At 31.9% G+C, this 13,033-nt stretch overlaps 1 protein-coding gene across 1 annotated transcript; it reads right to left on the minus strand.

The window, feature by feature from the left end:
• Positions 1-2,818: 2,818 nt before the first annotated feature.
• On the minus strand, positions 2,819-6,012 carry LOC126680809 (probable serine/threonine-protein kinase PIX13). The gene is made up of 6 exons (XM_050376007.2): positions 5,598-6,012; positions 4,465-4,835; positions 4,057-4,192; positions 3,834-3,976; positions 3,614-3,737; positions 2,819-3,501 (listed from the first exon to the last, which is right to left on the minus strand). Exons 1-6 carry the CDS (start codon positions 5,665-5,667, stop codon positions 3,053-3,055), a joined length of 1,293 nt encoding a protein of 430 aa, XP_050231964.1. The 5' UTR covers positions 5,668-6,012; the 3' UTR covers positions 2,819-3,052.
• Between the last annotated feature and the right edge of the window lie 7,021 nt (positions 6,013-13,033).

Genomic DNA, 13,033 nt, shown 5'->3' on the forward strand with positions numbered 1-13,033 from the left:
TTAGAAGGTCATTAATGACAATTTTAGTTATATCTCGTGTTACATTCAATACATTATATTTATCTATCTAACTATTATTTTATAAATGCTTAATAATAAATTCAGTTTTTTATGAGTTGTAGTAATATTAACTAAACACTTTAAAAAAAATTATAATAATGTCCCGATTTTATTATTTTGATGCAATCTTAAGCAATTTTTTCTAAACATTTTAATACTTCCAATTTTTAGTTGAATTTATAAATTAACTTCATGGTTAGTAAAATCCATTTCTCATGATTTAAAAATTTAATTTCTAATATTAAAAAAAAGTCATAAATAATATTAAAATCTAATTCTAAATTCTCTAACTTTTTTGGTGGTTGAAGCAAAAAAAATATAAATTTAAAGCTAAAAATGACTAGAAAAGCCAAATAAAACTAATAGTTATTGTATTGAGATGAAAGACCGAAAAATTACATTAATTGAAAAACAATGTCTAACATTACGAGAAAATATTGAAATTAGAATATTATAATAAATTTCAAAATTTTAGATAAAATTGCAACAACCGCAAAATTTTGAATTTATTTTGTTTTAGACCCTTCATTAAAGATAACAAAAATATTAATTAAAGATAGTAGTATTGTATATAAACAAATATCAATTGCAATAAACATATCAATTAAATTAGAACAAAAGGAAAATTAGTTAATATCCTATTCTGATATTTCTTTAGTGTCATTTTATTTTTCTCTCATATTTTTTGATGTTCAAAAAGAAGATATCCTATAATTGATATATGTTTTCTTCTTTTATCCTTAATATTAATGGATTTAATATAAATAATATGTAAATTAATAATTGTGTTTGATTATATTATATTCTCAAAATAAATGTTTAAAGTTTTTATAATCGTTAAAATTTACTCTTTAAATCTTGACAATTAAAACAAATTATAAAAAATGTAAAAAAGATATTTATAATATTTAATGAATTATTTATTTATATAAAAATAAAAGTCTTAATTGTCTTAAAAATACTAAATATATATGGGTAATATCCATTACAACAAACCTTTTGCAAACACAAATTTTAGTACATTTGAATTTTAACCAACCATTTTTTTTAAATACCTTAAATTTTTGATTTATTTCAATTATGATTATTTCATAATGTGTATCCTAATTTTGATAAGTATTCTTTTGATGTAAAAATTGTTAAATTTGGTCATTGAAAATATTATAAAAATTTGATTCTTTGTTTTAAATAAACAATCTGCTAAAATTGAAATATTTTTATCGAAAATTGGCTAAAATTGGTATTTTTAATAGAATTTACTTTGGCAGCAATGTTTTCATATTATACAATAAACCAAATTAGAAAATAATATCAAAATGGGATGGAGGAAATATTTGTTAAACCTGTCCTATAGATGTGGGGCAAAATGGTACCATTAATTACTTTTTCAAATTATAACTACAATCAACTCTCTTATATTTAACACATAATAAATTAATAATTTTAACAATTAAAAAAAAATTAAAAAAAAATCAATTTCATTTTATAATTAATAATTTTCTTGTTTAAAATAATAATTTGGATAATTCATAAATTTTTAAAGAATCAAATTCATTTTATAATTAATAATTATACTATTCTACTTGACACAAAATATCACATTACCCCCTCAACTTGACACAAAATATCAAAAACGTCCAAACTGGCAAAACCGGATCACTTTTATCCCGAACTTGTCAAACCTGGCTCAAAAAAACCCCTATACTGATGTGGCATCTTAATCGGAGAGTGAGTTTTATAAATATCCTAATTTATTATAATTGAACTTTAATTAATCATAATTAAACATTCAGGGGGCTTTTTGAACTTTTTCAAAAAAAATCAATTTTTTTTAATTTCCGGCGAGGAGGAGCCTCCTCCTCACCGGAAAGAAGTGGTCGGGTTCGTCTCAGCTCTAGGCTCGCCTGAGACGAACCCGTTTACATCTGGGATCGTCTCAGGCGAACCTAGATGCAAACGCATCTGGGTTCGTCCCAGATGCAGCCACATGAGGCAAATCCATGAAGGAGGAGCTGATGCACAACGGCTCCTTTCTCAGGCGAGGAGGAGCTCCTCCTCTCTCGGGCGAGGAGGAGCTCCTCCTCGACTGAGAATGAAAATGTTTTAAAAAAAAATTAATTATGCGTACATGGTAAGTTTTTAAGTAAAAGAAATTAACTTCCGGCTGCTAGTTAAATATTTTTGGCCGAAAAATACCAAAATAAAAGTTCAGTTATCAAAAAAAATATTAATTTGATGATTGAAATGAAAAAAATGAGAAGTTTAATTGGTTTTCAGGATCAATTACTCGGATGTATGTAGGCTTGTAAAAGTGAACCATTATAAATTTTTTCGTGCTGTTTTCTTTCTGCATTTACTTGATTTATAGATTATATATAAAGTATTTCAAATTTTTTGCATATTATTAAAAGATTTACTTTAAATTTTAACACAAGCTAGTACTAGTTCACGGTTTTTAATAGCTTGATTGACTCAACAGCTGGGTAAAGTGTTAAAATTTGTTTTATTAGTTCGAAAATTTTAAGAATTCAATTCACTTCTAAAATTAGTGTGGAATCCAACATGATTAATATTTTAAAAATAGTGAGTTAATTAGAAAGGAATGCACATGGTAAAATTTTAAAAATGCCATTTAGCAATATCTTGTTAATTCTCCCTAATGGTTAGCTAAACTTTATAATATATTATCGTATATAAAAAGAATGTCACGTCTATCTGTTACAGCTAAATACACATGAAAAGAAAATGCAGGATCGTGTAAAAGAGAATTATGAAATAATGAATTTCTTTGCATTGGCACTGCCAATGAACAAAATTAATATGCATACATCCTTCTTACCACAACTCTTCATTAGTTCTATTAAACTAAATACAGTTTTGTCACTAATATACAAATGCTCCGTAAATTTCGCATTACAACAACAAACTCATCATGAATTTTACAATGTTACTTCAGTAATAATATAAAATATATATGATGTAGAAACAATAACTACCTCGCTCGAGGAGATTGTTGATATGTTTGATTTCCGTCCGGTCTTGGATGAAGTGCGGAACGATATTGCAAAGGCTGCTGGCTTTGGTGGTGTGTCCTATTACGGTTGGAACGAGCTCTAGACTCTGTTGATCTTTCGTTATTAGATTCAATTCTTTCTAATGTCTCCACGACTTCTTTCATAGGTGGTCGATTCTTAGGCTCGGATTCAAGGCAATTGAGAGTAAGCTGAGCTATTCGGAATGCTGATTTGAAAGGATATCTCCCTTCTAATCGAGAGTCCATAATGGACTTTAGCTTTCTCTTATCATATAGATATGGTTTGATCCAATCCGCCAGACTATGTCGCCCACTCGGACGGTTTGTATCAAGTGCATGTAACCCCGTCAATATCTCAACCAGGACGACACCAAATCCATACACATCACTTTTTACATACAAATGCCCTGTTCAATTATCAAAATATTAATGTAACATTTTAGATATACCAAGTTAGAGCATGAGACTAAGAGTGTGCATACTCCTATCTGAGACTAGAGGGAAGATTTAGAAAATCACCTGTTGCCACATATTCAGGAGCAGCATAACCATATGTACCCATCACCCTTGTTGTCACATGAGATTGACTAGCTGAAGGCCCCAATTTCGCTAAACCGAAATCTGAAATCTTTGCCGTATAGGACTGCAATAAAAAAACCAACAAATATAAGGATAATGAAAATTATCTCTTGTTGTACATTTATCTAAGTAGTAATTGGTTAATCTAGAAGAAATCTACCCCATCAAGAAGTATGTTAGAAGCCTTAAAATCTCGGTAAATCACTTGTTTCTCTGATGTGTGCAAGAAAGCGAGGCCTCGTGCTGCTCCTATGGCAATTCTGATTCGTATTTCCCACGGAAGTGGCTGAACAGTTGATCCCCCTGTACCAGTTAAATTTATGTTATAGATAAAAGAGCAAATACATTAGTTCAAGAACACAAAAAAAGGCGTTAGCGCTTACTTCCAAATAGATGGTTTTCCAAACTTCCCTTTTGCATAAACTCATAGACCAGAAGAAGCTCCTTATCTTCCCAACAATACCCTAACAGCTTAACCAGGTTAGGATGAGAAAGCCGTCCTAAGAATAGTACCTCCGACTGCAACAATGAAATGGACATATGCTCAATAACATTTCACAAACGCTTTATAATAATCTCGTTATGAGATAGTTAAGAAAAGAGGAAACTCGATAGTACTCGAAGTATGCACATAAAGTGTTTTTGCAGGCATGCTGTGCTAATGCATGCACAACCAAGAAGTTCTCGGAGTATAGTGTGTGCACAAGAGTTAATAAGTTAAAGATGAACTGCGCATTTCATATTAGCACCAAGCATTTGTACCCAACACAGCGGAAATTGATTTTCGTTACCTGCCATTCTTCAAATCCTTGCAAGCTCTCAGAATTTAATTTTTTCACAGCAATAACAGTTCCACTTCCAGGCCTCCCTGTTCCCTTCTCATCAAGCCAACCTTTAAATACTTTACCAAATCCTCCCTCTCCAAGTACCGTATCAGCTCTGAAATTCCGGGTGGCAGCCTTGAGTTCTGCGAAGGAGAATATCTTCAAGCTAGGAGTGGGCAGAATCTGCCCATCCGGAAAGGCCCCGTTGCTGCTTCCCCCAGAAAACCGACTCTCCCCGGAGATATTGCTGCCCTGAGAAGATGCTATATTCGTGCTCCCAGAAGAAGCTGTATTGGTGCTCCGAGAAGAAACTGTATTGCTAGTTGTCTGAGATATTGCTGCCGTAATTACACAATTTAATGTTGTCAAAACAGGGAATATCCAATATCAAGTCCAAATCAAAAAAATATTCAGCCTGTTATATAGATTGAATCCAACACAAGAATGAACAAAACAAATTTAAGGAATTCAAACAACTTGACGAGCATAACAGTATCCCTTTCAATATAGCACAAAAGCAAAAGCTATCAAGTATCAACAAACGTTCCCATATCTAATTGAAACGGACCAATTTTTTATTTGAACCCACGACCATGGCAGAATGATGCCCGGCGCCTCTATCATTTGAGCTATAGCTCATTGATCAATATTTAATAATAAGAAAACCATTAAATACCAAAATGAAACTATAATAAATTTACATTGTGAATGCATAAAATACCAAAATGAAATTAACTTTAGATTTAGATTGTGAATATTACATAGCTTGACAAAAACAGATGTATTAAAAGAAGCATAAAGCACTACTACTATTTGAGTTAATAATATCAATTGACTTACAAATTAGAGAGATTGTAATAACCAAACAAAATCAGAAATAATACAACAACAACTAGATAAGAAACTTAATTAACCTACAAACGAGTTATAGCTCAAATGATACAGCGTTAGGCAGTATTCTGCTCAGATCATGGGTTTAATTCCTCCCACGATCGCTAAAAATCCCCGACTCCAATTGTCCAAGAGAAACTTAATTAAGCTAATGAAAGAAAGATCATTTAAAATTACGTAAAAAAAGGGTTAAAACATAAAATAAATACCTGAACTGAGATGACCAGTAGTGGCAGGTGTAGGTGTAGTAGGTGGAGAAGAACACCAGCAATTCCCCATCAGAACAAACAACAAAAAAGCTGTTGAATTTCTAATTTTAGGCAGACTAAAGCTTAGAATTCTGGTTTATGTTTCCAGGTTTCAGGGATTCAAATAAAGACAGCATAAAAAAATGGTTAAAAACTTAGATATAACAATTTAATCACTCACGATACTGCAAAATTTGATTAAGTATAAAAATTTTCAACTGGGGTACTTCACTTTTTGAACAATCTTATCTTAGCCTGCTCAACTTTTTTAAATTCCTCAATCTTTTCCTTCATTGACTTGTGAAGAAAGTCAAGTGGCAACAAATGTAATCAAAATGTATAGCAATTGCTTGGCTTAGCTGATATAAGAAGGCCTTAATTAGTTAGTTGTTGTTGTGCAATTAAAGAAATGATTAACTCAGAAGGTGCGGGTGAGTTAGTAAGGCGCTTTTTCAATTTAAATGAGGTCGCGAATTTGAATCGTAATTATATATATGCAGCCGTTTAAAATTTGGGATTAGAGCTTTTTTTCCGTAAGAGATCTTTCCGGTTTGAATAAAAATTAATTTGAATGTGAAAAATTTAAATGTGTCGTTTTATAGTTGGCACGATCCATGAAATTACCCAAAAAAATAATTTAAAGAATGGAAGACTGAGTCCCAACACTAATGTAAAAAGAAAAGATTAAAAAAGGATAAAAGGTTTGAGACAAGAACATTAATTTCCAAGTCAACTGCCGTGTTTAGAGAAAAATGCTGCGTCGGTCAAAGATGGAACTTCACCACCAGTTCACATTACATTGATGCTAGTTTTTCTTAGAGCAAATTATTTTAAGACCCCTCATGTTTGTCATAATTCACAGTTTGATATCCCTTATTTAAAAATTAAGCGATTTGATACTTCAGTTTTAATTTTTTAAACTATAAGACCCTTCTGTTAGTTCCGTTAATAATTTAATATTTACTATCAAACGATTCGGTACCTCAATTTTAATTATATAAACGATTTGGTACCTCAGTTTTAATTATACAAACGATTTGGTACCTCATTTTCAAGGCAAACGATTTGGTACCTCACATTCCATTCCGTTAACGATTTGATACCTATATTTAACTGAGGTACCAAATCGTTTGATTTTCAAACAAGGGGTAACAAACTGTGAATTATGACAAATGTGAGGGGTCTTAGAGTAATTTGCTCTTTTTCTTAGTTCATAGTTTACAGGGAAAAAAATACATATTGCTACTACAAAAAAGGTAGTAAATATTTAGGTTAATCTTTTGAAAAATCCTCCATCTTTTAATTCTAATTTATATTTTCACGTTGTAAAATCATTAATTTTATCTAAATTATGATCTTTCAATTTCAATTACACTCTCAAATATCAAAATGTTCACCTTGTGGTTTCAATTACCCCTCAATCATCAAATTGATCTTTTCTCCCAATACTTTAAATTTTCACAAATACTCTAAACAATTCTCAATATTATAATTAAAACTAAAAAAAATCATCTTTCTTAGAATTTTAAAAGTTTAATATTTTTTTATTAAATAGAAACCAATTAAATATATCGTTAAATAACTTAGAAAAATAGATAAGTTTTTTAAATATAATTTTTTTTAAATAAAATAATTAAAACTCGTTTCTCTTTCTCGGGACAAACCCATATCGTATTCGTCACGTGAAAAATAAACATATTTCAATTATTTTAATTTTTTAAAAAAATTCTGTTAAAAAAATTATTTAAACTTCTGCTGCGCCGGAAAACAAACTCAGCTGGGTCTGTTCACCGATCATGGTGAACAGACCCAGATGAGATTTTCGGTATATTAAAAACAATTTTTTAAAATTTTAATTTTAATTTTATTAATAATATTTATTTGTATTAAATAAAAAATAATTATTAAGTTTTATAATTTTTAAAAAGAAATTCTTTTTGTTTTAAGTATAACATTAAGTACTATTTTGAATATATACTAAAAAATTGATTTAAAAAATTTTCAAGTAAAAATATATCAATTTGATGTTTAAGGGTGCAATTGAAATTGAAAAATTATAATTTAAATAAAATTGATAATTTTGAAAATCACGATAGAAATGAATTGAAGTTAAAAGAGGGGTTTCAAAGTATTAGGCAAATATTCACAATGTATACACTCCACTAAATAACATGTAACAATGAAGACAAAAGGGCTGAAAAACTACCTACCTTTCATTTTTTTTCAATAGCACTCTGACCTTATAATTTTTTCAATAGCATCCTATTTCATATTTCTCGCTTTTAATAGCACCCTAAAACATCAAATCGAACTTTTTTCATTCGGTTAATATTCAAAAAAAATCCTCCATATATATCATAAGTTCTAAATATTCTACAATATTTTAAATTATACATTAACGCCCTCTTCTTCACAAAATAAAAAAAAATATGAATAAATATTTAATTAAATTAGACCCATGGCTAAATCCGGAGACGAGCTGCTCGTCTTCCATGGAGGAAGACGAGCTGCTCGTCTTTCTCCGGAGCGGGTTCGTTTTTTTTTTTAATTTTAAATTAAATTATTAATATTTATTTATTTATTTGGATTTATTTGAAAGGTTTTTAAGTTAAGGGACTTATTTGGATTTGTCCAAGTAGAAAAAAGTATAAAATAACCATTAAATTTAATTGTTTAAAAAAGTTTAATTCTTATAATAGTAAAATCATCTTTTTTTTAAAAAAATTAGGGTGTTATTGAAATCGAAAAATACGAAATAGAGTGCTATTGAAAAAAAATTATAAAGTGAGTGTAATACCCCAAAATATTTAAGTATTTAATTGGACCACGTGTCCAGTGTTAAGTCGCTAGAATGGCGATATCAGAAAGATTTCCGAGAAATTAGGATAAATATTAAATTTTAGCAGGACGGACTCGAAAGGATTATTGTGAAAGATTTAATATTATATTTCAGTTCTAAAAGTTGGAATTAGAATTGGAAAAGAAAAATACTAAGAAAGTTGCAAAATAAAGTAGAGGGACTAAAATGGTAATTTAACCATATAAAACCCGAAGGGATATTATTTCGCCAAGGTCCGCGAAATGTTTTATAGTATATGTGGTAAAAGTTTTGGGTCAATCGGAGACCTTTTAAAATTTTGACGCGGATGCGTTTTGGGCTAAATTGTCACTTTTAAGAAATTTAAGGGCTAAAGTGTAAATTAGCCAATTAAGTCTCGAGAATAGTAGTTAAAAGATTATTGACGGAAAATAATAATTTTGAGTTAGTATTATTTATATGAATATAAATAATACGAAAGCAATCGAGTTAAAAGAATAATTTAACCATTTGGTTAAATTAGAAAGTTTAAAAGAGAAATGGTTTAAGTTAAAGAAATGAAGGATCAAAATGGACAATTAGCCAAGATATATATAATAACTTTCCTTAAGAGTAAGGAAAGGAAGTGATGATCAGAGGAAGCGAAAGTTACAGAAGCTTTCGACGATCGGTTACGATCCGTCGCCGTTTCGCCGTTTCTCGTCCAAATCGCGAGTTCTTTATATCGATTCGTTCAGAATTCGATTCTCTATCATCGCTAAGCTTCAAATCGAGGTAAGCTTGACGTTTTTATTATGAGAATTGATAAATAAGGGGTATTTCGTTTTAACGAATTAAACGAATCGTAATCGCGTTTCTATTGGCGTTTTTGATGATATTTGAGATGGTTATTAATGGAAATCGTACTAGAATCGAATTTGGACGTTTAAGCACGTCGAAATTGGCCCGGGGAATGAACCCCGGGGCTGCACATCGGCAGTCATTTGCTGCACGAACGTGCAGTACACGTTCGTGTAGCAGACTGCACGAACGTGCAGTACACGTTCGTGTAGTACACTACACGAACGTGGAGCACACGAACGTGCAGCGTACTGCACGAACGTACGCTGCACGAACGTGCAGTACACTGCTGCACGAACGTGCAGTCCTTCGTTAGCGGGAATTGACGATTTTGGCTTCCAGAGCCCTGACGCGACACAGAAACTCGATTTCAGACAATTTCAAGTCGTGTAATCAATCGGGATTCGATTGAATATCAAAACGTTAACTAGGACGTTTAAAAGAAAAGCGTGATTAAGAGATTATTAAAGTTAAGAACCGTGTTAGAGATACGATTGTGTTAACCTAAGTTTATAACTTAGGAGTTTGAATACTAAGTCAACGTTTATGGATTAAACGTATAGGTAACTCGATTAAGTAACTGACGTACCGACAAGCTATCAAGCCAGTTAGCGGGAGTGGATACTTGATTGGACAACGCATGGAGCTTACGCTTGCGGGATTATAATAATGCAGTTTTGGATAGCGGTCACTGTGAGTGGCAATTTACTTTCGCGTATTATTAGTATAAAAGTTATCTTCATATATATACGTATATTGTTTATACGCATCGCATTACCTATAATTGATTGAAATGTTATATGTTTACTTAATTTCTATATACGAGAACTAGTATGCGATCCGAAGAAACTAGCTACCTATTGGGTGTCAATAGGCTGTGTGATCACCAGTACCGAGTCGGTCTAGTATGTTTGCATATGAGTGATGAATTGATATAACTCAGCTGGAAGCTGATGATGAATATGATATTTACGATTGGGTTATGATTTAGATACGCAGAGTGAACTCGGCTACGGTGTAGCCTGGAAGTCCCCGTATCTAGTGGCTGGGCCACTAGCGAGTTGGACTCGCAATTGATAATTATGATTGGGTTGAATATATATGATTATTCGAGAGATGTGTCGCATGCTAGGATATTAGTTTCGTACGGATCAAATACATGTTATATGTTTTACAATATCGTTTTCTTAAAATGCGATGTTGTGTCTTTAATGTAATACTGTTAGTAAATGCAAACTCACTCAGTATTTCCCAAATACTGACCCCTCACTTTGATGTTTGCAGGTAGTGGAAGTCGGATCAGACAAACCATCTCCTTTGTGTTGGCAGCCTTTTGGCTTACACAAAGTATGAGTTTTATAGAGCTGCAGTAGTCAATAGGTGTCAGTATAAGATTTATGATTTAATTCCAAACGGTATTGGAAAAATAAACTCTGATATAGTTTTATATAAGTTGTTTATAAAGATGGTGTTTTATCCGTTTGAATTGTGTACCAATTGCCTTAAGAGGAATTGGTTATGTTTGTGATCAGAAACAGGGCGGTGCTGGATATGAGATATCGCTCGGTAAGACCCTGGTTTCTAAGAATGTGTTCGCGAATGTTTTCAGAAAAGAAATACGATGTTTTAATAAATGTATTATATATAGTAATATGTTTTAATCGCGAAAAAAAATTTATAACGGTTTTAGGCTTGCTACGGGTTTCGGAGCAACCACTCCCATTCCCTAGCGCCGGTCTCGGCTCAATAATTTGGGTCGTGACAATTGTGGTATCAGAGCAGTTGGTCCAGTTACCTCTGCTAATATGTGTTTTGTTAGTTAAGTGATCTAGGAACTACTGCAGCTATAGAGTTGAGTTCTGTCTGATCCAAGTAGTTTGCATTGTTGTTTTGCGATAAGTATAATTGATTGGTTTGTGAAATACTTGTTTGTTTCTGTGACATACATATATGAGGTGCATATGCATATTTTATTTGTGGTAGGATATGCTTATGCGACATGCATATCCAGATGGAATTTCAGGGAGATGCAATGCCCCCTATGACTAGAATATAGTCGATGTTACTATGACTTGATAGTAACACGTATGAGGTTGGCATTGAATAACGCCAATATGTTGTCGAATTCGATCGATCGAAGCGTCAAAAATAGAATGAAGAAGGAATGCAAAGTTATTAAAGTTGAAGAACTTTCTGGATACAGGGTTTAAAGGTTTAGAGAACTTACAAAACTCAAAGTTTACAACTTTTACAAGTTGTTTTGTTTAAACGATTTTGAAAGCATAATTGTGCCTAGACCCGAGATAGTCATTGATAAATGCCACGACATTGATAGGAGTGCATCACTACATACACTGCTAATGAAAAGAACCATAAATGAATACATGCATTAATAGTACATGCATCATATGCATTATGTTCAGACGAAAAGGTGAGATGTGGCAACTCTTTGGGGATGAGAGACGTCATCACCCTAGTGCACAATTTTGCTAAGATTTAAATGAAATTTCGATTTACATTTCAAAATGAGATGTTTTGTTTGAAAGAGTTTTCAAGGAGTTTTGTTTTTATGTAAGTATACCTAGACCAAAACTCTGTAACGGAAGTGAAGTGCTCGCGAACAAGCTGCGATCAAGACCATGAAGCGAATGAATACGTATAATTGCGAGAACATAGAAGTTATGCTTTTAGGATATGAACTTAGTCTTGAGTTAACGAGCTAGAATATAGCTAAAAATCACAGATGTATTGGAAAGTAATGCATACCCGATTAGTGGTAAGCAAGAAAGTAAGTATCTCTTTGACGAGATGTCAAAGACATTAAATTATGATATAAGAGAAGAAGAATATAAGAAGAAATAATCAAAAGATTGACGGATGCGTATCATAGTGTAAGGAACATGCATAGTTTACTATGCATCGACGTGATAAGCTATTGATATGAGCTACGAATCGTGAAGGTTAGTAAAACTGTGATAACTTCTTATTGGACCGTTGGATCAAGTTCTTACTGGGACACGATGTCCCTAAGATGGTTACCTAAGTATTAACCATTGCGATCGTTAAATCGAGAACGTGAAGTAGATTTCATAAGAGTATCGATGATGGATGTGTGAATGGTATAAAGTATGGAATTGGATCAATTAAGTATAGCTAACAACAAGCTCGTATAGAATTTAATGATTTGAGAAGTATGATAAGAAAGATCAAGAGGTAAACAATAAGAGTGGCAATAAGTGAATTAGGAATTGGAATTTCCATCACAAGATTGCAATTATGAAGCGGATTAGTAAACCAAGGAAGATATAAACGTAATGAACGTATGTGGAGTGTAGGGTCTCAAGCTTCAAGCTCGAATGATAAAAAGGTGAAATGCATAGTGCGATCGACTTGGAGAATTAATAGTAATCCGTTAGTAAAGACGTAAACACTATATGAAGAATTAAGATACATTATATAACATGAATGTGTTTCGTATGTGATTGAAATTTCAAGCATTGAAATGCGTGAAAGAATGTAAAGAAGAGACTTAATGTCAGAACTGGGCTATACTAAAGAAAGTAACATCTTATAGATCGAAATATGAGACAAGAGGTAGAAGTAAGATACCTACAAGAGAGTACCCATGTGGAAGGAGGGATGAGGTATGTATAATAAGATATAAGGATTCAAAAGCAGGTCATGGATAATAATTTAAGAAAGTACGGATAACCTGCGTATGTCGCAAGGAACTCGATAA

This window comes from Mercurialis annua, linkage group LG5 (genome assembly GCF_937616625.2).
Source record: "Mercurialis annua linkage group LG5, ddMerAnnu1.2, whole genome shotgun sequence".
NCBI classification, from domain to species: Eukaryota; Viridiplantae; Streptophyta; class Magnoliopsida; order Malpighiales; family Euphorbiaceae; genus Mercurialis; species Mercurialis annua.